The sequence below is a fragment of the Hippoglossus stenolepis genome, chromosome 12 (genome assembly GCF_022539355.2).
Source record: "Hippoglossus stenolepis isolate QCI-W04-F060 chromosome 12, HSTE1.2, whole genome shotgun sequence".
NCBI classification, from domain to species: Eukaryota; Metazoa; Chordata; class Actinopteri; order Pleuronectiformes; family Pleuronectidae; genus Hippoglossus; species Hippoglossus stenolepis.
Window position 1 is genome coordinate 13,781,967 of NC_061494.1, and position 25,618 is coordinate 13,807,584.

Sequence of the window (25,618 nt, forward strand, 5' to 3'; positions counted from 1 at the left end):
TATCTTTGGATATTTGAATTTAAATCTTCATTATTTCCTGTTTTACTTTGCCGCATCTGTCCTTGTGCGTGTCTCGTACTTTACTTCCTGTCTCTGTATAATTGCCCTCCTTTGGGACTGTGCACCTGCCCCTAATCGTTCCTGAGTTCATTTATCCCTGCCTCCTTCTGAGTATATAGTCTGTGAGTTCCACGCTCTCTTCTGTAGTTTGGTTCTCAATTTCCCAATTTTTCAACCTCCCTGCATTGAATGAATAGGGAACTGGTTTTCTTCCTTTTGCTTTTGATCCAGTAAAGCCACAAAATAAACAGTCAGAGGTTATTACAATTCATCCAGAGAGGAACACTTTTGTTTGTTTGTACTAATAATGGAAATGCATCAAGTGATAATTAAATGATTTCACTCAAAACTACAAATATGAACCATGAGTTGGAAGTAGAGGTGAGGGGATATCCATCATCTGGGGACAATGAATGTCTGTAACACCTTTGATGGCAATACATCCAGTGTTTGTTGATCTTATCTGGCTCGCATGGCACCCAACCACTTTACCTTACACCCTTTTTAAATGTTCCTTTTGTCTATTCAAACTCTTATTTTATTCATTCGTTTATTCATATTATACATTTCCAGACTAGTGTCAGCAATTTGTTCCTTTTGTTGCACTTGGTTTTTGTCTCTTTATGTTTTTTTTGCTCTACTTTATTTGAACAGTTTTTAAGTTTGGTCGAAACAGTAATATCTGTTTCCATGTTTGATGATCTATGGCCTGAGAATGGAAATACGTCAGGCAGAGAACGGGGGTAAGTGATAGAACAAATATTTGAGGAACTGCTCTTTGTGCACTGCTTTCTTTTTGTTCAATAAAGTTAGATTGCAAAAAAAGAAGTCGAAGACAAAGCAATGAAAATGAGCCACACCAATATATCACTCGGGACTTCCAGTAAGCACTTAGAGTTTCAATTATTCAGCACCACTTTTCCTTCTGAAAAAGACCTAAATCATCACACCCTCTGAAGCACTGCAGAGATCTTTTTGTACTTGTGTGTTTAGGTCAGTGCGATTCGCATATGTGCACTTTTGTATATTGAGTGTTACAAAGTGTCCCCACCCCTGAGGATCTGTGGCTGTGACAGAGTCACGGAATTCCAAAAGGTCAGTGAACAGACTGTCGTCCGTGCGGTGTTGTCTCACATGCTCCTCTACAGGAGAAATCAAAGCTTGAGCAGGACTGAGCCCTCACATGCAGCGTGGGGCATTGGCTGCATTATTTTAAGGCTGTGCACTCATGCATGCTGCTGCATGCGTGCAAGCAAAGCACGGATTCTGCATACATGGATGCGTGTCTTCTCGCCACTTTCTTCATTAACTCTAGGTTATTCCAAAATTTGTTTTCAACTGAATTATTCAGATGTGCTTCCCCTCTTAGTTCCAACCCAGTGGTACATGTAAATGTGCAATTAGTCCCACTTTATCCCGCTGATCTTTACGTGTACATGCTGCTATTAGACATCACAATAAACCAACCCCTGCAACCGGATCTCTGAATAAATCAAGGTTGCATCAAGTCAAGTTGTGCGAGTCAGCGGGAGACTTCTCCTGGTGTCGCTCAACACAATTTGCACTGATTGTGCTGCATCAGCTCTGTTTGCACACACACGGTGAAGTATGTTAACTGTGGTTGAAATGAGCACAAACACATTAATGCATACATTAAACCAGAATAATACTGGGTACCGCTGCACTGCACCCTGCACTGCTGTTTTATTATAACCAACCGCTAACAGTACAGTGTGCACAGACAGACTAGCTGTCAGCTCCTTTTAATTTTAGCTCAAACTAAAGGTGATAGGACGCTGGCACAATGTGACTGAATGTTTGTTCTGCCATTTTCCTGTTTGAGCAGTGACATCTCAAACATTTAACACCTTCACCTTTTTGAGCTCCCATTATATATTTTCACCCATTCATTTCACGGAGGATGAATTTTATTTGTAGATCAGGTGCCATACAAATTGGCCTGAGTCCTCCTGCAGCAGCTGCAGGTTCAGATTTAGTGTGACACACATGACATCCAAATTTGTTTTACAGTTGGTTGATTATGTTTGTTTTGTCATATCAATGCATCGGATATCACAATAGAACTATCACCAGCACTGAGTGTTTACAGCCAATGCTCAGGAAGATGTGTTTACACAGTACAAAAAAACAGAGGAAACTAACGGCACAAAAATGTTCATATACCCCTTTTTATTCTTTACTGTATGTTACACATGTTGATGTTTCAGTTTTACGGAAACTTTGCCTATTGCTACCAGAACCATGTATAGGGCAGCGGTTAATTTACAGCTCTGGTTTTAGTACATGTCGTTGTTGTTGGAATCAACCACCAGCTCTGGTGTGGATCTGAAAAGATTGTCCTTCAGGCAGCACAAACTATATGCAAACTTCCATAGTAATCCATCGTAAAAGAAGATAAAAGGGATATTCCCTGTCCCGAGTGATGCCGGAGGCTAAGAATAATAAATGTGACATACAGTATATTTGCACATCTGCACATTGTCACGCCATTGTTTGGTTTAGATTTTCCAGTCATTGTACTTTGCACATTTGTACTTTAACGCATCGGCACATTTGGACTCGGTGTGAATTTGTATTCCCTGTTCTAATGTTGTGTTTTTAGTGTTTTTAGTGTGTTGCTGTTACAGTTGATGTTGTGTATTTGTTGGATGTTAACCCTGGCTTCAAATAAATTACACACAAAAGAAAACGGGCCCTTTAAAGTATCCACTTGCCAGAAAAAGGAGGAAAAGCGTAGCTGATTCAGCTCCCAGTCTGTTAGTTATTTTAAAACTGTAAATTATGAGTACAAACCAGGGCATGACACATAAATTGACAGTCAGTGATCTGACAAAAACAAACTAGGTCGGTAACAACCAAGAAAAATGAGGATTCTCTAATGTCGGTTCAGTTAAAGGACAGAGAACAAAGGAGTGACATAATGATCTGACATCTATTTAATCTAATCTAGATCTATTTGATGTCGTGTTTAAAATCCTCTCCTGCCTGTGTGAATGGTCCAGGCTGCCGCTGGTGTCGCCCTCGTATTATGATGTGATGTGAAGTTGGCTCAACGTGTGTTTCTCCGCAGCCCGGAACAACCCTGAAGGCAGCGAAGCATGTCAGCCAACAGAAAGGTCTCAGATGTGGAAGGCAGTTTGACCTTGTGTGTATACGGATTAAAGGCACCAGGGGTTGGAGTCCATTTTTATATTACTAACCCCAGCGAAAGGCTCAACTTTCATTTCATGACCAGCGCCACAAATTCATCTTGCAACCGAAGTCTTCTTCTCATAGTCTCAAAGAAAAGGATCCGTCTTCCACATCAATGAAGCAGTTTTCATTTTCCAAAGGCTCACTACAAATAAAGAGCTTTTTGTACTCGAGTGCCTTTAGATAAAGTAAACGGAAAAGGTGCTGGCCCTGTGCAGCTCAGTGGGACGCTCTTGCTAAATCGTGTTTGATGTTCAGCGATCACCTCAAAGGGGGCAGGGAGGCAGCGGCGTGCCTGTGTTTTGAGACTGCAGAAGCAAGCGAGCGCAGGAGCCGTACAGTACTGAGACTAAGAACAAAGGCACACAATGACACAGAGAAAGGAATAACAATGAGTGCTGTGCCGCAGTGTTGTGTGATTCTACAGTGAACAAAGACACAAAGTGTGTGTGTGTGTGTGCGCGCTTGCATGCGTGTGTTAGGATTATTATCCGAGCACGAGAAGCATGAACTGTATATATTATTTCACTAATTACTATTCCCTGCTCTAATTACAATGCAACAAGGACACATTCAGCTCGCAGATCCTTGCTCGTGTAAAATGTCTGTAAGTCAATCATACGCAGATCCAGACACTGGGAAAAGAAAGTTTGCTTCTTCAGTCTGTCTCCTCTTTGAAACTCTGTCGCTCGTCTCTTTCTTCATCTGCTGTCAGCTTTGCCTCGACTCATCCTCACTAAAATGCCTGGAAAGATATACCAACAAAAAAAAAAATCCAGAAAGCTGATTTGAAATAAGTTTCTGCTGAAACGGCATCATAAAGAAAGTTGACGTCCATCAAAATGACACTTATGAGGCTGATTTAGGAGACAGGCGGCAGAGTTAATCTACTTTATGATCGCCACAGAGGAGGATCTGATCAAGATGCAGAGTAGATCTAAAGTCGATGGCTGACTGAAGTTTATAAGGGTAGATATGTAAAGCGGGCCGCCGTCTGACCAGAGAAATGGGGCTACATATAGTTGTGATAACAAACACCATGAAAGGTCCCAGCTCTGCTCAGAGCGACACAGTTCTGAGCAGAGTCTGGACAGATCAGATATGCAATATGCAACTTTGTAAGCTTTACATTTAACCATCTTTTAAGGGGCCGCTGTGGCTCAGTAGATAGAAAGGGTCGTGTACTAACCAGAATGTCGGTGGTTCAATCCCCAAAATTGAACCACCGACATTCAATCTGAAGGTACCTTGGACAAGATACTGAATACCCAGATACCCAAGTTTCCCCTGAGGACTCTGAATGGTGTGTGATACAGAAAGTGCTGTGTACATTTGTATTATAGAAGCACTGTATGAATCTGTGTGTGACTTGTACTGTAAAGCGCTTTGGAACTTTTTACTTCAAAGGACACAGATTGTGACATTCAGAAATCCCCTGGAACTAAGAAAAGCCCACCTCTGTCATATTCCGTTACTAAAATCAACGGAAACTAGTTTGGGGAAGTATAAAGAGGATGATTTATATGCATATAACTTAGAAAACTGCTATGATGTGCATGTTTGCTCAAAGGCAACAATACATCAGCACATTACCATTGTTCCCAGAACTAAAAGATGATAGCTTCAAGTACAGCAGTCAGCGTGATTACATTTTTCTGCAACTCTGTTATAATTTGACCTAGATTTAGATGCTAGCTTTGAAATTCAGATGTCTTAATGCAAGGTTTTCATTTGCTCCTGACCAATAATGTGATCAATACCAAGCACAACCAGGTCTAAAGAGGATGATTCTACAAGGTATATGTCCAGTTTTACATATTCAGGCTCAACCAAGGGTCATCCAGCAGTCAGGTACACACCATTAGACTGTTTATAAAAATGTATATTGACTCCAGGTTCAGAAAGCGAAGTCAATGTAGAAGTGCCCTGAGACCTACGTTCTCTTGAATGACCATGAGAGGCTGACTCCACTATTCTCTATAGAAGTCTGTTTGAAAATGGATCTACTTCTCACTTCATTTATAACATCAGTGAACATACAGAGATTATGTTCAATCTTTAGGTTCACGTTTTCTCCAATACAGCATGATGTTTAAATTTCAATTTGTGGTCCAATCTACAATAACATAGACGATAAGTCACGGTATGCATTGGGGCGTTGTAACCGTGTGGTATGTATGTCGGTATGTTTACTTCTGGTTTCAAAAAACCAAGATGGCACTGGCCAAAATGGCAAACTTGAGGCTTCAAAATGGCAATTCACAAACCAATGGGTGATGTCACTGTGGGTGTTCACCCGGTTCCCACCCGTGACACTGGCTAAGGTGTGGGCCCCAGGGTCTTTTACTGGATCTGGGTCAGATACCAGTTCAGGGCTCCCTATCGTGTCCAGGCTGACGGAAGCCCTCCCCTCAAGCCAGTCTGCCATAACCAGTTGTGGTGGAAGTATTAAGATTCACTTTAGTAAAATGAACTTCAAGCAAAAATAAAAAATACTCCATAACAATATTTAAATTTTGTAAACGTACCTCAGAATAAATGTTCTGATCTACTTTCCACCTCTGATAACAATGGTGAAGAGTGAGTGCAGCCGCAGGCCAAACCACTAAATCTGGCTGCTTATTGCTGGATCATCTCTTTGCGTCTCATCTGTAGTCATACGATTCATGGAGTGCATGAGTGGTCGAGATAATGTATAGCACATAGACTCTGTAATGAGGTTTTCTGTGCGGCGAGTTTACTTTAACACAAGGTGAGACGCTCAGCGAATTGAGGATTACCTCAGAGTCAATCTGACGCTTTCTCTGTATTGAGCGAATCAGCCGTGGTTCCAGCACGCACCCCCGTAAAGCTGCCCTATAGGTGCCTCGCTTTCTCTTTCGCACCACCAGCCAGGCACTGCTGAGCACATCCAGGAAACACAGGCAATGATTTTGTCTGCAAGGTGACCTGTCAATTCCTTGGCATCACCCAGGAGCTGGAAGAAAATTGATGGGTAGGAGGGCACCTGGAGGAAGGGCAAAGCTGGTCCAAACATTCCACTTTAAATGTCATCGGGAAAATAAAAAAAAGTCTGTCCTGTTTATCCTGATGTACTCAGCGGTGTCTGGCGTCATAGTAACCTCACTGGACAGTAAGGAACAGGAGTGGAGAATGGAATGATAAAGTTACATTCATGGTGTAGCTATACTGCAAGTGTGCAGACAGCACCTCCATGAAGTCTGATGAGTTTCTCTGTTACGCTGTGACACTGCCTGAGGGAATCTGAGATGGAAACTTTACAAGTCATCAGCCTTCACAATATATTCAGGTAACAGAAAAGTTTCTGTTGATATGAGTCTGCATATATATATATAATATAATATAATATAATATATATATATATATATATATATATATATACACACACACACACTCACATTATATAGCATATTCTGAATTAAAAACATTATTGGTCTGTGGTAAAAATCTGTGTCAAGTGTGATTTCTGCACTGACTCTTTCAAAATAAAACCTATGGTGCCATCTAGTGACTGCACGCAGAGCCACAGCTGATGGGCTCATGTATAGAAACGGCCACTGGAGGGCAGCATTTGTTTCTCAGACAGCTCTACCATGCTTTATTTCTGTATGTGAAAAGTAAAATGTGTGGAATATGTGTGGAGAGGTGTCATTTACATTTTATTCAAAGATAAATTTACATCCACACAAAGAGGGAAATGACATGTAGACTCAGCTTCAGGCTCCTGTGGACTCATCCTGCAGCCGGTCTTTACTCGGCTCAATTACTGCAGGTCACTTTTACAATTTTAGAAATAAAGCTGCTACCAGCATCACCACAGACTAAGTAAACAGCCCATTCCTAGTGTTCATAACCATCTTGTTTTTTGTTTAACTTATTGTTGAATAATGAAAACATGTTTAATTTTTGTTAGTTTATTTAAAAAACATCATTCATATTAAAACCTTTTCAGCAGGTCTACTGTGCCGTTCTATGCATCAAAATCTTTACTTACTTAACATGGTCATTGTGTTGTCGTGACTATATAGAAAAAAAACAATAAAATACAAAGACTCTTGTTTACTTTACTTAATGACCATAAATCTACAAATGAAACATCAAACATTATACTATCAAAAAAGTTTCATCAAGTTTTCTGCAATCTGATGAGGTTGGTGACATAAAGTCTATCCTAGGCACAGTGGCTTTGCACACTGTCACCATGTACATACAACAACAGCAGTTTGATTTCCAGTTCTTTCTTTCCCTGAACAGTGAAGCTCACTTTGACTTTTAGGTTTGGTCTGAAGACAAAGTTGATGTTTTACTTTCACCTGATGAGAAACAGCATGAGAAACAGAGGGGGCGGGTACAGATGTCAATCAACATCTCTAAATGAGGAGTAGTGTATATAATTGGACGAACATCTCGTTCTTATTGCACTCTTCCCCTTGTATAGTGTTGTGTAACATACCACAGACATAACCAGGGACACAGTGGTTACAAGTTAAATATCAGATTTGGTACTTTTTGTGACTCTAGCTAGTGTGAATACAAAAAAAAAAATCAAGAAGATACAATCTTTTAAAGCTACAGTACATCATCTCAGTCATGTATGCACGCATACCTATGGCTTTGTGTATGGTACAGGACATGAAAAAGTACAGTATATATCCACAGTGTAGCCATATATATATGACATTATTACCTCCACAGAGGAGGTTGTGTTTTCATTAGCGTGTCTGACTTTTAGCAGGATTACTCCAAAGCTACTGAACGGCAATGACATTTTGGAATGAACCCCAGGAAACACCCATCACATTTGGAAGCAGAACAGGCCAATCCAGGAATGTTTTTTTTCATTGTCTTTAGCATGACGAGATAGGGTGAGTGGTAGAAAGCACATAAGGCCATTTTTGAGAGCAGCAACCAGAGTGTAAAGTTGTGTGACACCAGATTCGGGTCAGATGCTCATGTTGTCTACATTATGTAGGTGGAGATGTGTTTGTGCAGCACCGGTACCATCTGATCTGAGCCGTTTAAAGGCCAGAGTTTGTGGCAGTATTCTATTCTTTCAAACTGCGACTGTTTCTCTGCTGAGAGCGATGTCGCTTCTCACTGGAGTTATTGACCCTCGCTCTAGCATCTGGACACTTCAGGACAGCGGTGAGACAAACAGGTTGTTAATCGCTGGTTAATACTCAGACACGCAGTCGATCAGTGCAGTATTCGATGGAGGTATTTCTCTGGGTCGCTCTCTCCTCCTCTTCTCAGTCCTGAGCCGACCCTGACTGGTCTCCCGGAGGTCCCTGCTGGGCTGTGGCCCTCACTGAGTGCCCCCGTGGCCCCCGCACCTCTCCCTGTGGTCCCTACAGGGGAGTGTCGATGTGGCTCTGGACTGCTGTGTGCTCCTGCCTCAGAATCAATCTCCTCTCCTGCGTCCTTCCCCTGGCTGCTTGCTGAGCTCTCCCCAATCCTAAACAACAATGATGGTTTTGTTAAAACAATATACAAATTGTGAATGTATAAGAAATGCGTTTTAGAAAGCAGCGTTTCTACCTGAGGTGATTGAAGGAGCGTAGCCAGCGTGACTCCAGAGCATCCCTCCCACTGCTCCTTAGCCCTCTGCGGTGGGTTCGGGCCCTCAGTCCAATCAAGGCCTGAGCCAGCTCAGCCTCATCTCGTTGGCCCCAAACCAGCTGGGCCCTCTGCTCCGCATCCTGGTCCCCTGCTGCCCTGAACAGTCTCTGGAGCTGCCACAGATTCACATTGCTGAAGATGTTCCCTGAACCGGTCTTCCTGCTCCTCCTCTCGGCCAGCCGCCACAGTGGGGGGGGGCCCGCCACCCGGGAGGACGGTGGGGAGGCGGGTCCAGTATCCATCCCGAGTAACACAGGGGGAAAGTGGCATATAATGACTCTACTCTGTGGAGAAGAAGAAAGAGTTTCAGCTTGTTAGGATCGGTTTGCAAAGGTGAAAATCACAAAAACAACAACAGAAGCCAACACGCAGTGAGGAGTACAGGAACTGAGAGGATGCGTCACCACACCAGCGGGAAACTGTCACAATGAAACACTGCCAATCAGCCGCAGGTCCTCTGCTCTGATTCTTTAATCCCACTTTAGGAAGCGTGATGAGCTGTGCTTCAAAGCCCATTAAACTGCAGATGGGAACTTCATCTCTCTTTTCCCCTCATAAGAGTTTAAGTGGGACACGAACAGAGAGGCATTAGCTGAGTGACCATCATCACACTTAGATCATTTACACAGTCGAGAACGAACCGCTAATAACATGAAATAAAATAAAACTGCAGACACTGAGGATGTAAAGCCATTGATTAACATGAATGAATCTTATCTTAGGACCAGCTTGACATGAAGCCAGAAGTGTTCCCATGTCTCAGTTGAATTTCCCCCATTATTATTTCTACCCAACGTGTTCTGAACCATTTCATTAACCCACTCTTCTGCCTTGGGATTCTTCCAGTTTTACAAGTATGAGTCTTGCGGCCGTGGTAAGGCCAACTTTAGAAACACTGACTTTGCTATTCATTGTATTGGGTATTATCATCAGTGTATCAATGTCACAGAATTATTATTTTAAGTTTAAAGACTGATTTTTGATTCAGAGTGAAGGTTGCTTGCAGTTCTAAACTCGTCTCTATGAGCAGAGAATGACAAACACTTGATAAACAGCAAAACATTTCAGAAACCTGAGGTAGATCAGTCATGTGTTATATTTCCTCACTGTGCTAACACAATGCATAGGCATTATACCAAGGTAGATACTGGACTTGTGCTATACTTCTATTGATTCAAATCATACTGCAATAATTTCTGATATTGTTCTATCGCTCGGTCCAAGGATAAATTATGCTATTTCCAGGTTACATATCTTTGTAAGATAAGCTTCAGCTCCTACTTTATACATTAGCAAAATTTGTTCTACATGTTTCATAACTGCTATGTTAACATCCCAGAATGATGTGAACACACTTCTAATATATATCTATATCTATCCAGGAATGTGAGGGAAAACATTACATTCAACTTAAAGGCAGGAATGCACACGCTGAACTGGTCATTAGAGGACACTGTCTATGCTTGTTTTGTTATAGCAAACAGCCTGACACACATTCCCAGACCTATTCCTCTGCAGCAGAAGTAGGTTAACACTAAGTGAGCGTCACGGGCTTCTCCATTCTCCCCCTCCCGCTGTTGTTTGGTCAGTCAGCTGTTTGCTGTGAGAACTGTACACAAACCTGATCCCCTGCAAAAAAATAAGAAAGTACAAGTCTCAACAACCTCTGAAATGTTGCAGATCGTTGCATTTCCGATGAAGAACAATGCACCGATCGGAACAACTCACAGTAACCTCGATCCTGCTGAGTTCCATTGTTCTGCGGGTAAAAGGCAGAGAATAGAAATCACGTGGGAGTCATGTGAAGAAGGAAACTTACCCGAGGATCGAGCGATGTCTCCGGCAAACTTTGGTCCTATCGCATCGCCGCTTCTTCTCCAACACGAAGCGACGGAAGAGACTCAGAAGATCCGTGTGTTTACCTGCAAACACTTTCTGTCCTTGAGTCCTCAGTCGATCATAAACCAGGGTCATCGAGTCACCAATCAGGAGACGGCTGCCCTCTGGTCCCGCCCCCTGAGCCTTGGAGAGACGCTTTATTTCAACCAACCACGGACAGGGATTTGGAGGAGGCGGGGTTTGTGTTTACCGAGCACGTAGGGCGTGCGCGCGCACTGCAGTCGCTGAAATCCATTGACGTCAATGAGCCTGGGATGGCACGAGGAGCGTCCGTCAATTATATGAGAGGGAAACATCACGTGAGCATCCTGCGCTCACCGGATGACGCACGATGGGCCCTGAACTCACCACTGCTGTAACAGAGCTCATTCTATTTTATAATAATAATAATAATATCTGTATATTCATGTCTATTCAAAACAGCCATTACAACGATGACGAATGAAAACAAGAAAACAAAACATCAAGAAGCAAATCAATACAATGTTGTTTTAAAAAAGACACAAATTATATTATAGAAAATACAAAAACAGATAAAACAATGTTTAATTGATTTGATTTGAATTATGAAAATAATTGGGCCCTCTCTGTGAATAGTGGCCCTGTTTTGCCCCCCCCTAGATGCACCACTGATATTCATATATTGGTTTTATGTCTTTGATTTGCTCATTTATATCTGAGCAATTTGAAATCTCAATGTTTGAATTGAGTGAATGTATAAAATAAAGTTGAAAAATATATATATATACCACAGGCCTCATGTTATTGACACTGGGTGGATGTCACAGTGGCGGTTTTCACAGTCACTTCCCCTCTCTACATGCAAATGTCGGTCATTAAGACCAAACACTGTTGTTTTGTGCCAGTCTGAGTTTACAGATGTGTCCGATGTCACTGTGTGTGTGTGTGTGTGTGTGTGTGTGTGTGTGTGTGTGTGTGTGTGTGTGTGTGGTAGAGAGACTTATTGAATCTTGTGCGGAGGTGGCCCAGACCACCTCCGAATGTGGACTGACATGATCAGATCTCTATCCGATCTGAGTGCGTTCACACCTGTACTTAGAGCTGTCCGCTTGTGATCTGATCACAGAAAACACATGTTAATACCACATGTGTACGGGGACTTAGATTGACCCCTGAAGTTGCCCTGGCAGTCGTCTGTTTTTAAAATTTTCTGAGCTTTTAACAGGGAATATTTTCTTTAAATATATTGATAATGCATGGCTTTGCTCAAAGCTGTAGGGCTAACAATGAATGACAAATGTGCACCGAATGGAATTGTGCATGGATGTTGGACATTTAATTTGCCCCTCTGTGTAAATTGTGGCCCCTTTACGGCCCCTGATCTAGAAAAAGCCTAGATCCGCCCCTGATATTCATATATTTTCGTTTGTCTTTAATAACAATATATATTACAGATTTCATGTTATCATGACTCTTTGTTGTGTTTTCACTGTGAAGTCTGAAAACCATCAACCACGTGTTTTGACCAAAATCCAAATCTTTTGTCTTGATAGACTTTCCCCATCACTTCTTACATATTTACATAAAGCTCAGGAGGAGGGTCAGCACAGCAGCAGAGGAGGAGGAGGGTCAGCACAGCAGCAGAGGAGGAGGAGGGTCAGCACAGCAGCAGAGGAGGAGGAGGGTCAGGCTTCAAATTACAGGCCTGCCCCTCTCTCTCTGTGACCCAGCCCCCCAGCACACATCCAACAGAGGAAACGGAAAAGACGAAACATACAAGAAGCTTTTTCATTTCAAAATCCCGGGGCTGTGGAAGGAACAGAGAGTTCATCCTTTTTCTTTTTAACCCAAACGTGTCCACTTTTGAGGGGGCTTCATCGTCAGACCTCAACCCGGACCCTTCCTCTGCGTTATTTCTTTTCCCCAAATCTGTTTATTTTTCCTCCAGCTGTTTGCAGCTGGCAGAGCACCCGCCCTGTTTGGGAGGAAAAAAAGAGTGATCGGAGGAGGAGAGAGAGCGAGAGAGAGAGAGAGAGAGATGCCACCCCAACCTTCCCAGCCTCCGCAGGTGAGGAAGAACATGCTGAAGTTCCTCCGGAGCTTCTTGGGGATCAGCCGCATCCTGCAGATCGTGTTCGGCGCCGGGCTGTGGGTCACCATCGCCGCCAACAAGTACGAGGGCTCCATCCACTTCGTGCTCTTCGTGGCCGTGCTCTTCTGGCTCCTCACCCTCGGCCTCTTCTTCCTCACGCTGCTGGACAAGCAGGACCTGGTGCCGCTGCTGGGTGGGGAGCGGTGGCTGTGCACCAACCTGGCGCACGACGTGGCCGCCGCCGCGCTCTACCTGCCGGCCATCGGCGTCATGATCTACAAGACGGACCGCACCTCATACTGCAACCTGGAGCAGTACAAGCACTTCTGTCTGTACAAGGTCTACCTGACGGCCGCCGTGTTCGCCTGCCTCTGCTGCGTCTCCTACCTCCTGTCGCTGGTGTACGGGGCGTGCAGGAGGTGCCGGGGCGAGCAGACGGTCATCTGATGGTGGGGCTGGAGAGGTGTGATGGAGGAGGGATCCACACCAAGATGAGGAATAGTTCACTTCACTGTAATTTAACCCAACGGCTTCTACAAATCTCAGATCCATCACGTGTGTCTCCTCACAGCTCAGTGATGAGGCAGCATCACTCTGTGGCCTTATGTGTTTCCGTGTTGCTGACATGATAACAATCCAACATCTTCTGGTAAATGGGCCTAGATACCCAGGATGAGAGTGACTGGAGTTAGTTGGACAAAGTATAATGGCTCTTGAAATGTCTTTGTCCCCTCTTGCGTTTTATCGACTAACTTAATGCCTTCGCCCTCTCACAGAATCATTATAATGTTCCTGTCGGGATTTATGAAAGTGTTTATGCAGTGAGTTTACAGTACAGCGCCTTAACATGATGTGTTTTGTAGATAACTTCTGTAATCACAGGTTTCACACTTTAGTCTCCTCACATCAAACCCTTAGCCTTAGTGATGTGACAGCATCACTCACAATCTCCTCTGTGGCCTTATAGTCAGTGTGTTTATGGGTTTGTTGACTTGAAAACAGCCCAGCAGCTTCTGGTGAAGAGGCCTCGATACCCAGGAGGAGTTTATGTTAGGAGGGCAAAGTATTCTTCTTCTCTATTAAGGCACAAGTCTTTGTCCCCCAGTTGTTTATCATTACTTTTATCGACTAATCTAATCCCTACCCCCTCTTACAGAATCATTATAATATCCCTGTTGGGACTTATTATAATGTGTATGCAGTAAGTCTACCGTACAACGCCTTAACATGATGAGTTTTGCAGATTTGTGTTGGTACTCAGTAGTTTTCGCAAGGGACTATTTTCATTATCTTTTTTTAAAGTATATAAATATATTTTTTATCTGTTTATATGTTTTGTATGAAAGCAAACTGAAGTGTGATGGACTAATTTGCGAACGTCTTGTTGACCATGCAGCTCTGTTTTTGTTTCGTGTCACTCTCTTGCCTACAGTTTTATCAGTGGCTTCTGTCAGATTGCTGCATATCAACAAGGTTGTGATGACAACAGACCGATAACATGGATGTGACTGGTGCTACAATGTGTATGCTGATCCAAAAGTATTTATCATGTAAAGCCAAAGAGCAAAAAAGAGCAAGAATAAAGAGCAGTAAGTCAGAGACAGTGAGATTTTTCTTTGGCCATGACTGTGTTTTTATTCTTATACGTGTTTAAGACAAGGAAAATGTTTTTTGAATACTTATATAATCATTTTATTTGACTTGAACCTAAACAAAGAGCTGAGCCGTGTGCACAGATTGTGCGTTTGATGGCTTTTCCCAAATGAAACACAGATTTAGAGCGACGGAAGCCCTCAAGCCCTTCCTGTTGGGAGATAAAAGCCCTGGCCAATCAACACAGATCATTTATAAGATTTACCACTTAACCACATGAAAGACACAGATCCTTTCAATTAACCTGTGCTGCAGACAGACGGCGAGGGAGTCGCTCACACGTGCACATGATGCACATGCACATGCACAGACAACGTGTACGCATGTGCTGTATGGTAGAATATGTGTCGCATGAGAGTAATCCTACTTTTGGAAACGTGTGTGTGTGTGTGTGTGTGTGTAATCTGGGAAAAGGCTTGTTCTTACCGGAACAGCCTGTTGGGGTTCTGGAGGTGGTCTAACTTGCAGCCAATGAAAGCAAAGCCAAGCAGCAGAAGATGATTCAGTGTCTCATCTATTCCAGGCAGCGTGCAGCTCTGAAGAACATACAGCAGGACACGTTGCTGTGCAAGCACCCGAGGCCACACAGTGAAGACTCTGTTTGATCACCTTCAAGAAAGTACCATTAATGTGTGTGAACGGCTGTGTGACATTTTTGTATTTCTGCTCTGCACACTTGTTGCTGGCATGGGAACAGGATTGTGGTGAAACAGGATGCAGATTACAGTAATAACAAGTGAGCACACATTTCCTTTTCGGGGAATTTGTCAGGCGACTTTGAAATGGAGTCACGGGTTAAAGAGTTGCATTATCACTGCTCCAGAAACACAGGCAAGAATCATAGCCGGGGAAACAAATGTGCAGAAATTAGATTTTAGGTATCAGTATGATTACAGCTGCAAGACAGCAAATATAGGTAATTTTAGTGAGAGGTGTAGGAAAATTAAAACAAAATATAGGCTTTGATGCTTCTAAAAATATTTGCTGTTACCTAATGTAAATAGATATCATTGACTTATTTAGTTCCTACATTTTAGCCTCTAAAAATGACCAAATATAGACAGATTTAAGTCTTTTATTCAGTTTGTACTTCAGTGATAAATCATGCTGAACTGTACATTGTGTCATCCTTTAGATAAGTGAGGTTTCTATGCAGTGACGATAGTAGGGAAATATGTGTGTGTGTGTGTGTATGTTGAGAGCAAAGTGACATCTGTGCCTGGAGTTACAGGAGTGGAAGGGTTAATGTTAACCAGCTGCAGCTCGACGATATAAATCTAGCACGTCTAAAGGAGGAAAGCAGCCGTCCCCCCAAAAGTCTGACACACACACACACACACACACACACACCCTTTCCCCCTCTGAGATTTCCACAGAAGTGTTGTCCGTGTCCACGTGTCGGTGTCTGCAGAGACAGCGCTGTATACAGCCAGATGGAGACAGCTCACAACAGCCCTGTGTGCTGCATTAAGACAACACTGGATCCAGAGAGTTTGATATTGAAAGTAACCACAGGGGCTGAATCATTTTTTTAAATTTTTTGGAAAGCTCACAACTATAGCATGTGCTGACAATTAAGACCAGAAAATGATTCTCCACATTAAACCTGAAAGTCCTTCTGAGCGTGCAGGCTCCTCTATGACCACAGATGCCATGTCTGATCAGGTTTGTCAGTTTTCTCCATGAGCCCATTTCAAATTGAACTCTTTTGAATTTCACATCAATAAGAAACTTTCACATGGGGCTGAAATCTCCTGTTGCCTCCTTACTCCATAAGAAGGGTGTGGGCTGAAAGTGAGGCTGTTTTTTCCCCTCAGCGAAACACACACAGTAAAGAACACTCTGATACTCAAAGTTGGTATTAGGACATATAGAGGCAGGCGGTTCTCTGCAGTGCCCACTGTGTCATATTTACTTTGGTTACTCAACCAAAGAGACATTTCCTGTGTGAGCTCTCCCGCCCGTCTGCAAGAGCCCAAATGTCCAGCAGTCGTCACAACCTCTTCAAATCCTCTCACTGGCTCTCCATGAGAATATAGCATGGATACTGTTGCCATGGATTGATGTGAATTATCAAAGAAAAAGTCAATTCAATTCAAATTTCCCTGGCAGAAAATCTAAAAGTCAGTTGCGAGGTCTAAATGGACAATGACATGACTGTGACTCACTGCTTTAATTAAATGACTGGTGAGCTGGAGAAATGGGAAGAATGTCTCTGGTTCGTCTCCGTTCAAGTTGTGAAAAATATTTTCTCTTTTCTTGCTTCTTTCCTCCCGAAATAGTACATGACACAGTATGAGCTGCAGAACAGCATCACCAGAGCTGGTAGACACGACATGTTTGGCTCCGGTTTGTTTTTCTTTTCCCAAGCCAGATGGGTGCCATGAAAAACTTAAATAATAATGTCATAACCATATACACTGGAAGGGTGATTGACTGCTGTGAATTATTATTTTCCTAAGTGATTCCAGCCTAAGTGATGAGGAACAAAATCCAGTGCTTTTGTGCCAAATGCTCTCTGTTCCTCCCAAAGATAATATGAGGCTCACACAGTCTGAATTAGTCAAATCCACTTGGTTATTTTAATTTATAGCATTAATTTGTGCAAGAATTCCCTTTTCTCTTCATGTCTCTACACTGAGGTCCAATAAGAAAACACTGTGTGAAGACACAGAGGAGATTTGCTTTAAAAACAACTTACACTCTCTTGGTTTAACAAACTGCTAAAGCCTTGTGCGTTTTAATGGACAGAACCAGGACTTTTTGTTTTATCCCCAATCGCTTACATTGTGTCAGTGACACCATTATTTTAAGACATTTTTTTATTGTGCTTTTAACAATTTAAACTTGCAAAATCTCCTTACATGTGAAGCTTTACAATATATATATATATTTAGAACTGTACTACCCAAATGTATGACTTATACTACAAATTAAAGACACGGTAAATATTTTGTGGATTTTGAATGAGCTCAATATTGTTCAGAATGGAATTGGAAGTTGAAAAACAACCACACTTAAAAACTATAATCCCTGTTTTAATTTGCTTTGTTTTCAGCCAGAGTCTGGTGTTGCACACAGTTTACTGAACCAGGTGAGTAAGTTGGTGAGAGCCCACTCAGCTGTATTGGAATGGAAAAGCCTGGCCTTCTTTAGGATAGAGCACTTCCACTGGAAAATACCCACCAGGAATTTGTGTGGGTAATTCCCAGAGGAAGTGCCCCATCCTTCCCCAGAGCGTCTGACTGTTTTCCTGCTGACAGTCCTTGTCTCTCATCTCGTTTTTTGGGAGGCCAACATGTAGGCACATGAAACATGAAAACACAGACGGGCTCACGCAGCAGAGCTCTGTTAACCACACTTTCGTCCCATACTGCTGAGATGCACATTCCATTAGAGGAGAGAGGGGCTGCATGGGAAAACAGATGCAGACTGGCAGAGCAAGTGAGGGGAAGATGTGCAGAAATGCTTCATCCCAGCAGGAGCTTGAGACATTTCCTGTCTGTGTAAAGGCATAAATGGGTACAGTGTTCCAGTAGTTTGGCTCTGACACTGGTCGGTTTATAGTTTCCTAACACGGTTACTGGGATTACGCCACATATGCTCGGATGATACTTCTGAATGGGCACAGTGTTTAAAGGCCGAGGCTGCTATAGTGGTGAGAAATCATGATAGCTATTTATAGAGCCTTGAAAACACCACAGCTTCCCTCACTCTGATCATAGCCAACATGTTGAGAGTGTGTGAGTGGGTGATTGAGTCTGAGAGAGTTGGAGAGAGAAACCGTGGAGGGAGGGTGTGTGTTTGTGGTCGCTGGTTGGATGAATTCACTCATTTCCTGTCTGACATTTAATGATTCTTAGCGTGTTATTACAACCTACGTTAGCAACACCTCTGTTATTCATCACCTGTGAGTTATACCTCAATAAAACATGATTCTAAAGAGGGATTTTGAAGTGATGTGTAAAAACCAACCAGGCACATGTCAAAAAGGGAAAAGTCTTTACGTTGCAGACAGTGCATCTTCAGTTCAGTGCAGACAGACACACACTGGGAAGTTAAACAAACATTCTTCCCAAGCCTCATTGTGCAGCTTCTGATAAAATCTCTCGTGGCTCTGAACTCGTTCCCAGCAACACTTTTCCTCAGTCTTTTCACACACAGGAGCCCAATTCCTCTGCTACACCGCACTGCTGTTGTAAGGCAAAACAGCCACAGGCATATTTTCTCATGTGCATATCCCCTTAGTTTAATCTGGCAATAAAATAAGAAAATGTGTCTAAGACCACGATACTGTAGAAAATGGAAAAAACTGTCACATTCTTATAATTTTTTAAGTCATATTTCTATATTTTTTAACAATATTTTTATATTTTTTGGTCATATTTTATTTGTTATATATTTCTTTTTTATATCAGGCCTTTTTTCATACTGCACCTTATTCCAGTGTCTCAGGGCTGGTAACTGAGTAGTATTGACTGTGTATTATTTTGTACCTCTGTTTTTTTCAGCTCAAGGTTTTGAACTCATGTTTTTTTACCCACTAGGTGGCGGAATAGAGTCGGGTTGAGATTCACTGACAAAACAGAAAGTTTGTTTCTCTTTTTTGAACTAACACTATGATTTGTACTCGTGACGAGATTCACCGTTATGGTTAAATCATACTTTATTGAGTAAAATGACAATGCTAATAATTTTCATACTTTGTAAGTGTATTGATATTACAAGTATATCAGTTAGATTATACATTCACTATTTCTCATATCATATTATAAAGTATTGTATATAATTCTGATAATGACAGCATGGTTTATTATTATATATTGATATTGACATTATTCATTGACATACAATATATTATTATAAGTAGTACTAGTATTATTGTTAGATAGATAGATAGATAGATAGATAGATAGATAGATAGATAGATAGATAGATAGATAGATAGATAGATAGATAGATAGATAGATAGATAGATAGATAGATAGATAGAGAAACACAAAGAAAGTCAATACAAAACAAACACAGTGTGAAGGTCGAGATCGGTCCGGGAGGTGACGCCCACCGCTCTCATTGGTAGACAAATAAAAATTAGCTTAATCTCATTGGATGTAAAAACCAGGAAGTCAAGAAGTAACCAATCCACGTCACAAAGCTCTTGACGGTTTGACAGCAGCGAGTGGACCAGACTGCTTCTCTCACCGGGAACTTGAGAGTTTAACACCGACAGGACTTATTCAAAGAGTTATTCAGATAATTCTATACAGTATCAGGATCCATCATGGCTGCCTACAAACTGGTGCTGATCCGCCACGGAGAGAGCAGCTGGAACCAGGAGAACCGCTTCTGCGGCTGGTTCGATGCCGACCTGAGCGAGACCGGGGAAAAGGAGGCGAGGAGAGGTGGCCAGGCCCTGAGAGGTGAGCAGGACTCGGTCACTTTTCATCCCATTGTCCGCTGTGATATCCCCGACATGCTGTGGACCATGTGCACGTCTGTGGTTACATAACCGACCCTGCATTGGACCACAGACCGTCCTCCCTCCCCCTGAGCCTGTAGGATCATGAGGGACATGTGGAAACGTGCAGAAGTGATGATGTTATATGGATTCACTGGTGCACTGTTCAACCAGCAGAGGCCTGTGGTCTGCACGGAATCTTACACAACAAATCTGTAAACTGTATTCGTTCAATGCTGATGAACCACTTGCTGCTTGTTGTTATTCCGCAGAACAGGGAGGAATCAGTGAAGAAAATACACCACACAGGCCCATATTATATGTAAACCTCAATAGACCAGACTGCAATGTAGCCAGAGCTGCAAACATTAGGTGAGAAATCGATTGGTGGATTGAGAGTAAATGAAACTATTATGTAGCTACTCTACAAAAAAGGTCCACAAATATTATTATCATTTCAGTTGTTTATTTATTTTCTGTCTCTGATCTTACTACTTTAATCATTTCAGAATATTTATTTTATTTTATTATGATGTTCACCTGCTCTTTTTTTCATCTAAAACAATATTCTTATATTTCTGTCTCAATGTTGTGTGATCTTCAAACTGCTTTTATTTCCAATTGTTGTCCTTTTTAACCTGTAAAGAACCTTTTAACTGTGTTTTATATAGGGGCTATATAAAAAAGTGTTGTTATTATAACGGTTATTACTCTCTTGATTGTCGATTTAAATCTTTCATGCATTTTTTTTAAAGGTTAAATTCTCTATATTTTTTTGTTCCAGTTTCTTATATGTGACAATTTGCTGTTTTTATTTCTCATGTGACACAAAATTGAATATTATCAGGTAGGTTATTTTACTGTTAAACAAGCATATATGAAGATATCAAACCTTATGAATGCAGTTTTTCACTATTCTCTTTTATATTTCATTGACTAATATAATAATAATATAGAGTGTCTGCAATTTAATCAATAATGAAAACTCTTGTTATCTGCAGCACTGAGTGTAACTTGTTTTCAGGGCTTGAGAGCTTTTTCCTTACCCTCTTCATGACATAATTTATAAATTATTTTTAATGCAACAGGTTTAAACTTGTTGTTCCCAGAAGGCATTTGTGGAGGAATTTACCAACCCATTTTTTTTTATTTATCTTTTATCATTTACAGTCTAAATGCATTCAACCCCCTGTGTCCCCCTCTCTCACAGATGCTGGCTTTGAGTTTGACATCTGCTACACTTCCGTGCTGAAGCGGGCCATCAGGACACTGTGGCTGGTCCTGGACGGCATTGACCAGATGTGGGTGCCGGTGCACAGGACCTGGCGGCTCAACGAGCGCCACTACGGAGGCCTGACGGGTCTGAACAAGGCAGAGACGGCCACCAAGCACGGAGAGGCTCAGGTGAAGATCTGGAGACGCTCCTTCGATATTCCTCCTCCCGTCATGGGCCCAGACCATGACTACTACACTATCATCAGCAAGGTAAGATATGGTATCTGCAGCACAGACACACAAACAAGGAGCTTTGTTCACCTGTGGGGAAACAAATGGTTTTGGACACATTGACCGACTGGATCAACTAAGTCCACATGTACAGCACAAAGAGGAGGCATGACGACAGCAGATCTCTGCAGTCAGTGGCCATGAATGAATGAAACCTGAAGAATGAGTGAACATGGTGGATTTAAGGTCATGTGTCTCAGTCTTTTTTGTCTGCAGCACAGTTACCTTTATATTAACAAATGTGTCACACCGCTAAAATCTCACAGCCACAGTAAAGATTTAGCCTAATACTATTTGCTGATGCTATTACCCAATAGTGCATGCAAGGTGAGTTAATATACGACTGGCAAGAATGAGTTCTGCAAGGTTCAAGTTCAAAGTTCACATAGTAGAGCTCAACTGATCACATGTTAATCTCCCCTGACATGGGCAGCAGACGTTAAGGTGTAATAACCCTGTAGTGGAGGTAGTGGTTGTCTATCAGTGATCATGATGTGTTAATATTGTTATAAGCGGATTCTTTCATGCCTCCAAATGACAATGAATGAAAAAAATGTCCCTAGCATGGACTGTAAAGATGGACAGTGTGTCTCCTATTCCTGCTGTTGATTAAGAAAGCTAAAATATCCCTGATATGGGTGCGATTGTGGAGCGGATTCAAAGTATTCAGGTCCTGCAGATAGAAGCACTTGACCAATCGTGAGTCAGTCTCAGCTGTCCATCACAACGTTTCATAGGATCAAATTTATAGCATCAAATTACTAATCAAAACAATTTCTTAACACGTACTTCAACATTTTACTTAGGTCCACTTTCCATCCGCTTCACGTTTGAGAAGCTGTCCTGGTGTCCACCTTTAAACGTGATCGATGGTCCCCAGATTGTTGTAACATTGAATCTAGTTGCTGTTTACACGATATCTTATACACAGATTAACTTTTCTCTCAAATACATCTCACATTTGAGCATTTGTTTGTCTTCAGAATCACTGAAGGACACAAATCGCTAGATTACATCAGAGCATCTCTGTTCCCAAATAGGTGTACAATAACTTTCTGGAGAAGAATACAATTATATATTTACAAACTGATTGTCGTCCTTGCAGGATCGTCGCTATGCGGACCTGACCGACGAGCAGCTTCCCTCCTGCGAGAGCCTGAAGGACACAATCGCACGGGCGCTGCCCTTCTGGAATGACGAGATCGCCCCTCAGATCAAACAGGGCAAGAGGGTGCTCATTGCCGCCCATGGAAACAGCCTGAGGGGGATTGTTAAGCATCTGGAGGGTGGGTGGCACTCTGATTCCACTCATCACTTTACTTGAGATGGTGATGGAGTGCTGTTATTTCAAGAGCTGTAAAATACAGTTTATCATTGTCAGTTTCTTAAACTGTCACAAAGATGTTATATTGTTAAGAATCTTGGTAAAGAAAATGGTAAATGCCACCAACTGTTGTGGTGTTCTAGTGACATCAGCTCGGTGGATCCCAACAATGTGCAACTGTTGTTTGTGTGCTGCCACCTGCAGGAATGTCGGATGAGGCCATCATGGAACTGAACCTGCCCACAGGCATCCCCATCCTCTACGAGCTCGACAAAAACCTGAAACCTGTGAAGCCTATGCAGTTCCTGGGAGACGAGGAGACTGTACGTAAGGCCATGGAGGCCGTGGCTGCTCAGGGGAAGGCCAAGAAGTAAAGTAATAGGAGAACAAACACCCCTCTCTGTGGGTTAGAGTACCGACTGGCCTCAGATTAGTGTTTTTGTTTCCAAGCCCTAATTTATTTTTGGATGATCTACCGTAGGTTGTTGTCAGAGACGACCTCACTCTACAAGTACAGTGCAGCGAGAGTAGATGGTGAATGGTTAGGATATATTAGAAAGCCACAGTTCTTAAGAGATTGTAAGTAATTTTTGCCAAAATGGATGATTGTTGTTTTAACCTTAAATGAGGCAGCATTGAACTGAAATCAACAGTATAACTGGAAAAAAAGACAGTTTCTTAATTTGAATACTTGAATATTTAACTAATTGCCTGTTTACTAAGTCAAACATTCCTGTTTAAAATGGATTATATAGTTTTAATGTCTTGTTAGATAAGAAGAGTTAAATCCTTGCTGTGAACAAAGACTGGGAAACGTATTGAGAATCATTTGGGAGACATGACTCTTGTTGTGGTGTTCGCCTGTACTGTACATCTTTATGAGACCGTGTTTTTCAAATGCCCTGATTATGGTGAGGAAGTTAGATCTAAGGGTCTCATCATATTGACTTCTGCAAATTAAAAATATTGTAGTCTATTATAATTCAATTTAAAATGTACTTTTATCTTTAAGTAATTATATTTACACACAATGGGCATTTTTAGATTTTGTTGGACACCTTTTAACAGCAAGGGACCTCTGCAAAGGCTGCAGACTTATTTTATCTAACTTTTCCAAGCATGTTATTGATGCATTCCATTGATAAAGGGATGTCATTTTTGAAAGCATGATGGGACGGTGAAAACAGTCCTCTCTTTAGGTCTCTGTTTTTTAATGCTGTTTGTGCAATGTCCTTGTGTGTTGTCACTGCCTGTGTTGTGACAATTTGTGCTCTTCTTTTTGTGTCTCACCAAGTTTGGTCATTTTGAACCACTACTTCACGATCAGCATTCCACCGCACAAGTGTTACATTTATTTGGATTATACTCCACCTGTTAAAATCATAATTAACTCTTGATAAAAAGTCTAAATTTAACCAATCCTCTTTTACCACCTTTGGTCTGTCCTTGCCTCTTGTTGTCATGTTATGTATTCCTGTGCCTCTGCCTCCTCAAAGTAAATGACTGCATCTGGCCTCACAGCATTGTGAAGCAGCAGAGGTGGTTTTAGGTGCCTGTGAATGGAGCATTCAATTACTGTGTGTCTTACAGTATTTTCATTTTTCTTTAGGAAATGTAATTCCCTCTGTTGGTTAAATGTACCCTGGAAGTTCTGATGTAATAAATGTGCACTTGTCCAAATCCAAATCAATACTTGTGTTTATCTTTTTATTTGTTCAAGCAAGATAAAGCAAAAACTTCTGGGCAGATTTCCAGCAAAACCTGGTAGACGGATGTGTATTGGGTCAGGAAAGAAACCAACTGAAACGAGTTTAACAAATATAATGAACAAGGAAGGGAATTAATATCGGGATTAAAAGATGAAAAGCTAAATATTACATTAGAAAATGTAGGATTTAGTGGCCATTTTCCACATATTCCACATTTTTACTTTGACAAACTTGTCCCAGGGCTTTCATCAGATCAACTTCATATTGAGATGAATGTCATCTCAACAAGATGGAGATATAAACTACCTCGAATTTCGTTTTTTTTGTCACACCGTGTGACCGTGGCGTGGCGTCAAAGTTTGATTACACATTCACAGTCCCGCCCTGATCAGATCCATGTGTCAATATTCACTCATCATTACAGCGCCACCTGCTGGCAACAGGAAGTGACATGTTTTATACTTTGATGCACTGCTCCTGGCTGCTTTACAATATGCAGCTCAAAAGAGCTCAGTCAAGTCATAGGACCATGGTCAGAATTGTGACATTTCCTCAAACCGTGTAAACATTGAGGTGCATCCTTCGCCAAAGGAGACAATGTTGTCATAACTCCACTGTGCATTGTCCTATCACCACCAAACTTCTGTCTTATGATCAGAGTCCAAGCCTGAACAGCTCCATGTGTCAATATTTCCTCAGCGTCATAGCGCCACCTACTGATTCGCCATGAGACAGGAAGTACTTTGTAAATCCACTCTGCATTATCCAACCGGCCCCCAAATTCTCACCTATGCTCACAATCCTGACCTGAACAGCTCCATATATTAATATTAGTGCAGGGTCATAGCGCCACCTACTGATCAGTGTGAAAATTAAGTTGTTGTAACATTGTCCAATCGACTTAAAATTGCTCACGCTCCATCAGAGCCCCTACTTGAACAGATTTATTAGTCTGTATGTAATAATAGTGATGGCCCCACCTACTGGCAACAGGAAGTAAGCCTTGTTTTACAACTATTATTCGATTTACATACAATTTTCACCGTGTGATCTGCAATTGATATCGACGTCTCGTTAGCCGTGTGGCTGCTCGCCGATCGCTC

The 25,618-nt window shown here is 41.9% G+C and overlaps 3 protein-coding genes across 4 annotated transcripts; 2 read left to right on the plus strand and 1 right to left on the minus strand.

The window, feature by feature from the left end:
• Nucleotides 1-7,192: 7,192 nt before the first annotated feature.
• LOC118119265 (arginine vasopressin-induced protein 1) lies at nt 7,193-10,910 on the minus strand. 2 transcript variants are annotated; one of them, XM_035173074.2, is made up of 4 exons: nt 10,733-10,910; nt 10,418-10,542; nt 8,833-9,197; nt 7,193-8,749 (listed from the first exon to the last, which is right to left on the minus strand). In XM_035173074.2, exons 3-4 carry the CDS (start codon nt 9,153-9,155, stop codon nt 8,491-8,493), a joined length of 582 nt encoding a protein of 193 aa, XP_035028965.1. In that variant the 5' UTR covers nt 9,156-9,197; nt 10,418-10,542; nt 10,733-10,910; the 3' UTR covers nt 7,193-8,490. The 2 variants fall into 2 exon arrangements, with proteins under 2 accessions (XP_035028965.1, XP_035028964.1); XM_035173073.2 differs by lacking the exon at nt 10,418-10,542 and having other exon boundaries at nt 10,733-10,909.
• Nucleotides 10,911-12,444: 1,534 nt separating this feature from the next.
• Nucleotides 12,445-14,477, plus strand: marveld1 (MARVEL domain containing 1). Its single transcript, XM_035173075.2, has one exon. The coding sequence runs from the start codon at nt 12,812-12,814 to the stop codon at nt 13,310-13,312; it is 501 nt and encodes a 166-aa protein (XP_035028966.1). The 5' UTR covers nt 12,445-12,811; the 3' UTR covers nt 13,313-14,477.
• A 5,179-nt stretch (nt 14,478-19,656) lies between these two features.
• On the plus strand, nt 19,657-24,496 carry LOC118119264 (phosphoglycerate mutase 1). The gene is made up of 4 exons (XM_035173072.2): nt 19,657-19,938; nt 21,187-21,461; nt 22,588-22,768; nt 23,011-24,496. The coding sequence occupies exons 1-4, from the start codon at nt 19,800-19,802 to the stop codon at nt 23,178-23,180; spliced, it is 765 nt and encodes a 254-aa protein (XP_035028963.1). The 5' UTR covers nt 19,657-19,799; the 3' UTR covers nt 23,181-24,496.
• Nucleotides 24,497-25,618: the final 1,122 nt, after the last annotated feature.

Bases quoted from the DNA above. Each gene is read 5' to 3' on its own strand.
- LOC118119265 (XM_035173074.2), bottom strand. From the start codon at position 9,155: ATGGATACTGGACCCGCCTCCCCACCGTCCTCCCGGGTGGCGGGCCCC. The intron at 8,750-8,832 runs GTAGAAACGCTG...ATTGTTGTTTAG, and splicing joins CGCTCCTTCAATCACCTCAG to GATTGGGGAGAGCTCAGCAA.
- marveld1 (XM_035173075.2), top strand. From the start codon at position 12,812: ATGCCACCCCAACCTTCCCAGCCTCCGCAGGTGAGGAAGAACATGCTG.
- LOC118119264 (XM_035173072.2), top strand. From the start codon at position 19,800: ATGGCTGCCTACAAACTGGTGCTGATCCGCCACGGAGAGAGCAGCTGG. The intron at 19,939-21,186 runs GTGAGCAGGACT...CCTCTCTCACAG, and splicing joins AGGTGGCCAGGCCCTGAGAG to ATGCTGGCTTTGAGTTTGAC. The intron at 22,769-23,010 runs GTGGGTGGCACT...TGCCACCTGCAG, and splicing joins GATTGTTAAGCATCTGGAGG to GAATGTCGGATGAGGCCATC.